At 44.3% G+C, this 7,216-nt stretch overlaps 1 protein-coding gene across 1 annotated transcript; it reads left to right on the forward strand.

Moving 5' to 3' along the window:
* Window positions 1-224: 224 nt before the first annotated feature.
* LOC109785203 (uncharacterized) lies at window positions 225-2,731 on the forward strand. Its single transcript, XM_020343818.4, has 2 exons — window positions 225-2,017; window positions 2,288-2,731. The coding sequence occupies exons 1-2, from the start codon at window positions 732-734 to the stop codon at window positions 2,469-2,471; spliced, it is 1,470 nt and encodes a 489-aa protein (XP_020199407.2). The 5' UTR covers window positions 225-731; the 3' UTR covers window positions 2,472-2,731.
* Window positions 2,732-7,216: the final 4,485 nt, after the last annotated feature.

The following is a 7,216-nucleotide window of genomic DNA, read 5'->3' on the forward strand; positions in this document are numbered from 1 at the left end:
GTTGCGGGTTCAAAAACTGAAAAGCAAAAGGGGTTTTTAAAAAAGGCCACGATGATGAACCCGACAAACTCAATGCGTGATTTATTATTATTAGGAAAGATGTGCAAAAGTGTACTGAAATCCATTTTTTTCCGGGTGTACCGAAATCCATATTAGCCTGGCATTCGTGAGAGCCTGAGAGGTACTGATAATACAGGCCATTCGAGCGTCATAAATTAATGAGCCTTGTCAATTTGGTAGCACCCTTTCTCTAATAAGATGATAGTATTTGGATTATGGATAGTTTCCAGTTCCATTCACGCCGTCACGGCGTCACACGGCACCGCGTGTGTAAACCGGGCATGAGTGAACGGCACTCCACCGCTTGCTCTCCACTCCACTCTAATCATGTGGAATCATGGAACGCACCCAAGGGACAAAAGCTGTCATCACCATGACCTTCCAGCGCTAAACAAAGTCCAAAACATAACAAAAGCGTAGCCTGTCCTGTTTTCCCCTTTCGTCGTCCCTCGTTTTCCGGGCGCATACAGACACGCTGCCCAATTTATTACTCCTACTCCCAGAGTGGTAGCGCTCCGAGGAACGTACTCCTGGCGAACAGCTCATGCTCCACGCTGATCCCACTCACTCGACCGAGCCAACCCAAACCTCCAAGATTTAACGCCGCCGTCTTCAAAAGCCACCCACAGGGATCCCTCCCATTGTCTCTCTTCTCCTCGATCGATCCGAAGATGGCTTCTGCTGCCCGCGTGCTGACGCCAATGGCGCTGCTGCTCTCGCTCGCGCTCCAGCTCGCGGCGGCCGCGGTGTCGCCCCCCGGTCCCAGACCCACCTTCCCGGGCGACGCGGCCGCACTGGCGTCGCTGAAAGCCGCCGTGGACGCCGCCACCGTCCCGTCCTACTCCTGCCTCGCCTCGTGGGACTTCTCCCGCGACCCCTGCGCCGCCTTCCCCTGCGGCGTCCACTGCAACACACCCCCCAACTCGTCCCACCAGCGCGTCGCCGGCGTCTCCCTCGACCCCGCGGGGTACTCCGGCACGCTCCCGGCGCCCGTCTTCGCCTCGCTCCCTTTCCTCCAGACCCTCTCCCTCCGTGGCAACCGCTTCCACGGCTCGCTGCCAGCGGGGGTGGCGCTGCCTCCGAGCCTCCGCGTCCTCGTCCTCTCCGGCAACGACTTCTCCGGCGAGATACCGACGTCCCTCTTCACCCCGGCCTCGTCGCTCGACGAGCTCGACCTCTCCCGCAACGCGTTCACCGGCGCGATACCGCCTCAGGTCGCGTCCTTGGGCGCCCTGACGCGGATGGAGCTGCAGCACAACCGCCTCACCGGGAGCCTGCCGTCGATGGGCAAGATGCGCTCCCTCGTCCACCTCGACGTCAGCGACAACAAGCTGTCCGGCCCGCTGCTGGACGCGCCCGGGCGGCTGCCTCCGACGGTCCTGGCCGTCGTGGCGCGTGACAACAGGCTCTCTGGGCCGTTGCAAGCCGCGGCCTTCCACGCTCTCCCTGAGATGCAGGTGCTGGACCTCACCAACAATGCGGTCACCGGCGCGGTCCCCGGCGCGGCGTTCGAGCACCCGGCGCTGGCGCAGCTGCGGCTGGGATCCAACCAGCTCGGGACGGTGGAAGAGGCGTCCGACGGCGTCGCGTCGAGCCAGCTCCTGGAGGTGGACCTCAGCGGCAACAGAATCACGGGGCGGCTGCCCAGGTGCCTCGGGGCGATTCCGCGTCTCAGGACGGTGGGGCTCGACCGGAACCAGTTCGTCGGAGGCGTGCCGAAGCAGTACGCCGTGCGGGCCGCGGCGGTGGAGGTCGTCGACGGGAAGGCGCCGTTTGCGAAGCTGATGCTGCAAGGGAACTACCTCTGCGGAGGCCTGCCCAGTGAGCTGAGGCAGATGGAGGAGGGCGGCGCCATGGTGAGCCTGGCGGACAATTGCTTGCTGAAGTGTCCGCACAAGTTCTTCTTCTGCCAGGGGCCGCCGCAGAAGAACCGTGCCGCATGTCCCAAGTGCGAACCGTGAGAGGTTCCATACTGTAGATAACGCATTCATATCGTATACCTTAGTTTCATCGGGTACTATCCGGATGATGAACTTTATTGATCGAATAATACATGTAGCTTTGCTTGAACGCGGTGGCATATAAGATTTTATTTTATTTTAACAAAAGACGGGTCCAGAAGGACCCCGATGCTGCATTAACAGTGAAAAACATGAAGTACACAGCATTTTACAGACGGACCCAGAACTAACTGCAAATAACACACTGGTCCCTGTCTTATACAAAGAGGACCCCAACAACCAGATAAGAAAAGCAATCGGGTCCTTGACATCTTCTGCACGGCCGTAACCTCGCCGTCGCCGGGGACATTGCCACTTGGGACAACTAAGCTTCCATGGCACCACGCCATAGACTCCGTGAAGAAGATGAGCTGCCTCCCTTTAGGCATCTTGGCCGGGAGGAAGAAGTAGAAAGGCCGCCCTTCGGCCAGCATGTACGATGGCGTGATGGAGCCGGCCGGCCGCCGAACGCCGTAGCTGGCGCCAAGGCCACTCCCAAACAGCCACCGGATAAGAGCACTGACCCGATCTGGTTCTCCATCTCTTCTCCTCTTCGTCTTCACCACCACGGCGACACCACGAGCTAGAGAAGTAGCGGAGGGCCTCCAGAACAGGGGACCAGACGAGCTTATTGGTGGATGAGCCAGCAGCACGCCCCTCGGCATATAAGATTCAAACAGGCTATGCATGTGAATCCAGTGAACATGCCAAAAGTGGATTGTTGAAGTACTGTGCTACTCCCTCCGTCCCACAATATACTAGTGTCAAAAACGCTTTTATATTGTGGGACGGAGGGAGTAGTTCAGATGATAAAAAATCTCGTGGGGCATCAAAATTTTTGGTTACCTTGGTCGAAAGATATCATGCAGTTGCCGAATGAATTTTGAATCCAAATAAAGTTCATCCAAAATCCATTCAAATTAAAGAATTCGAGATTATTTTTTGCTTGGTAAGGTGCTTTCTCATGGGATGTTGTGATTTGCGACTACCGCCCGGTAACCAAATTTTTTTCGATCGATACCCAAAACCTTGGTTCAAAGAATCTAAAGAGTAGCTAAAATTCAGGAATTGGGTCTGATTCCTCTTCCAATAGCGTCTAAAATTATGTGTCATTCTTCTGTTCAGTTCACTCGGCCTAGCAAACCGGAGGGGAGCTCCTCCCTAGCGCCTTAAGCGTCCAGAAGAATAGACGGTGCTCATGCCCAGCTGCTCATGGGCCGGCCCAACATAGAGCGACCGATTCGCTCGCTCGCCAGATTTCCATGGTTACCTGGTCGCGGTTCACCAGTTGACCGTTTACTTTTTGGGAAAAGCTTTATTAAAAGAGAATTTTTAAAAAGTATGCAAAGAACAAAAAAAGTCCACTAAATTCGAAAGAAGTTAGTCGTTCAAAAAAATCAAAAAATTGAGAAACGCTCATGGGTTTGAAAAAAAGGTTCATCAATTTGTGGAAAAATCATCAGATTAAAAAAAATTGCCGATTTGAAACATGTTCCCGGATTTTAAAAAGAAAAGGTCCATGGATTTGAAAAAGTTCATTAATTTTTCTGGAAAAAACTCATGAATGTGGAAAAAACACAGATTGAAAAAACAAGGATTTGGAAAAAGTTCATCGGATTCAATTCACAACTTTAGAAAAACTTTGCAAAGTCAAAAAAGTTCACGAATTCAGTAAAATCAAGAAAAAATAAAAAGAAAAAATAACGAATTATACCAAGAAAAATCCAGACTTGAAGCTTCCCAAAACTGTCTCGGGAAGCTTCTGGAATTGGGAGAGAAATAATCCATCTCGTTGCTCGGTAGGCCAGACCATTAGAATCGGGGGTGTGCGCTTGTTACCACATATGCGGGTGTTGAAGCGCCAAATAGGCATCGGAATCCAAAGAGGGGACGTCCTATTTAGTGTTGTACGCACTAGCACCATGGAGCATGCATGCCCCCCTCGCCCCTGTTTTGCTCTGCTCTGTTTTAACTTTTTGTGCGTTTTAAAAAATAGTTCAGGATTTTAAAAAAATTGTGAATTTTGAAAATGTCCGTCAATTAAAAAAACTCAGGAAATGATAAATAGTCATGGATTCAGAACATGTTCACTGAACTCAAAAACAAATATTGGATTCAAAAAATGTTCACGATTTCAAAAGAATAAACGTTTTCAACCTTTAATGAACATTTTTTTATTTTGATGAACAACTTTACGTGAGAATTTTCTAATAAACGCGAACATTATTTTGTATGATGAACAAATTTTGAATTCGATGAACATTTTTTGAACTTGATGAACAAAAAATGTATTCAAGAAACAATTTTTTCTGAAAAGAAAATGGATGAACACATTTTTAATTCGATGAATATTTTCTTAAAATCTATGAACAACTTTGGAATTTGACGATCCTTTTTGCAATTCAATGAACAATATTTTTGAAATTTTTTAAATCCGATGTAAAAATATTGAATTGTTTAACATTAGCTTTCATTGATGAATTTTTTTCTTGAGAATTTTAAAAAAAAATCACGAAAAACTGATAAGTAAAAAGGCACATAACTTTAAGAAATTGTTCATGTATTTGAAAAGTGTTCATGATTTCAAAAAAATTGCAATTTAGAAAAATGGTCGCGAATTGGAGAAAAAATGTTTTGAAATTGAAAACGAGAAAGATGCACAACAATATACAAAAAATCACATATATCCTGCAAAAAAAAAGATACAAAAAATCACGCTTTTTTCTAAAATTGAAAAAATATTAATAATGAAAAAGAAAACAGAAAAAATAAAACGAAATGAAACCATAAAAAGGAACAACAAAAAAAAGGATGAAACAAATTATTTCAGAGAGCCTTCCCTAGACCGATTGGAGGTGAATCTTTAAAATGGGCTAGCCCATAGAATTTCCAGCGCTCGGTGGGTAGCCAGCGAGGGAATTCCCTATTCACCGCTTGCTGCGGCAAGTAGTCGCCGCTTCGCACAGGGCGCTGCTCACCCTGGGCCAGCCCATTTGAGTGGTTTCGCTTCGTGAGATTAAAAAACCGCACAAAATTGCCGCGCTAGGGAACCTGACGACCTCGTGTAGAGGTACACGCCGCGGTAGCCACCGCGACTAGCTCGTGGATGTGTAAGAAAAACAATGCTAAACTTAAGAAACTAAAAGTGGCGAATAAACTTAAAACCAGTTTGCGGAAATTCCAAAAAACTTTTGTTCCTTCTACTAGTTCTTTCTGGTTTTTCTTCAGTCTTATTATGTTCTTTCTTTTTTTCTCATTTTCTTTTTCTAATATTTTTTCCTTTTTCTTTTGAAGCATTCTTTTTGTCAAAATTTGTTCATATTTCTGAAATAGTGTTCACATTTTCAAAATTTTGTTCACAATATCGAAAAATGTTCCTGATTTTTTTTTGTTTTCTTTCTTTTTCTTCTCTTTTCTTCAAAAGAAGTTCAAAATATTCAAATTTGGTTCGTACCCTTATAAAATGTTAAGTTTTCGAAAAAATGTTCTCAAAATTCAAAAATTGTTCTTGTTACATTAAAAAGTTCAAACCTTTCGAAATGCAGAAAGTGTTTGCGCTTCCAAATTTGTTCAGGATTTTTCAAAATTGTTCTCTATTTCAACATTTGTTCTCAAGATTCAAAAAATGTTCGTTCTTTCAAAATTGTCCGCGCTTCCAAATTTGTTCTCCGTTTCAAAGTTTGTTCTCAAGATTCAAAAAATGTTTGTGCTTTAAAAATTGTTCTTGCTTCCAAATTTGTTCTCCGTTTCAAAATTTGTTTTCTTTTTTTTGTGAATGTCAAATTTTGTTTTCAAGATTCAAAAAATGTTCGTGCTTAAATTCCAAAAAGTTTGGGAAATTCAAAATTTGTTCGTTTTCAGAAAATTTGTTTGCGTAATCGTACGTTCAAAAAGTTGTTCACTATAGTAACTAATTCCGGTTCAACACAGCAGTCATGTCCGGTTGTACCTTGTGCTAAGTTATTTACGATGTGGGCTGTTCCATTACAGACAATGCTAGTTAGCCGGAGTGGCTGGGAGCATGCTCTTCCAAGCTGTTGGTCGCCGGTTCGATTGCTCCCAACGCGCCTCCCTCCGTTTTTGCTTTCTCTTGCTGGGCCGGCCCAGTTAGGCTACCACCCTGTGCGTGGCGACACCAGTTTGACACAAAGAGCGTCCAATAGGAGCTCCCGCCAGCGAGCGCCCCTATTCCTCGCGTTATGCCAGAGGAGGGAATGCGCTCGCCTCGGGGCGAGCCACGGAAGGGCCGGCCCTATAGCGAGGGAGCCATAGACTGTTTTTTTATTATGTTTTCTGTTCTCATTATATATATTTTTTGTACTTTTCAATATACTTTAAATTATTCTACATGCATTATTAATGTTGAAAAAATAATCTTCAAAAACATATTTTGAAAAAATGCTGAATAAGTATTAAAAATGTTGAAAAAGAATTTGAAAAATGTTGAGCAAGTAATTGAAAATGTTGAACGAGTATATGAAAAATGTTGAACAAGTATTTAAAATCTTGAACAAGAATCTAAAAATGTTGAACAAGTATTTAAAAAATGTTGAACGGGCATTAATAAATCTTGAACGACTATATGAAAAATATTGAACAAGTATTTAAAATGTTGAACGGGTATTTAAAAATTGTTGATTAATAATTTGAAAATGTTGACCAAGGATTTGAAAAATGTTGAACAAGTATTTAAAAATTGTTGAAATAGCGTTCGGACAATGTTGAACATGTACACAAAAATGTTGATCACTTGTTACAAAAAAAGTTTTTGAGATGTAGAAAAATGTGGAATGAAAACAAAAAAAACATAAGAAAACACAAAAGAAAAACGAAAAATGGAGAAGAAAAAAGAAAACAAAAAAAAACTGAGAAGAAGAAAGACAACCAAACAAAAATGGAGAAGAACAAAGAAAATGCAAAAAAGGAAAGAAACAAAATAAAATAAAAAAGGAAAAAATTTGGAAGAAAATGGCTCGAGTAGCCTCAAGTAGGCGGCGCCCCTTGTACCTACCACGAAATTATGTCTGGGATCCTACAAAAACGAAAGTATGTTTGGCGGTGTGGCTGCGCAGCGCGTCTTGAACCTGAAGACGGATCGAATCCCCCTTTCCCGCATGTCCTTTTTACGAACATATGCATATGTAAATGAGCCGGCC

The sequence above is a fragment of the Aegilops tauschii genome, chromosome 6, assembly GCF_002575655.3.
Source record: "Aegilops tauschii subsp. strangulata cultivar AL8/78 chromosome 6, Aet v6.0, whole genome shotgun sequence".
NCBI lineage: Eukaryota > Viridiplantae > Streptophyta > Magnoliopsida > Poales > Poaceae > Aegilops > Aegilops tauschii.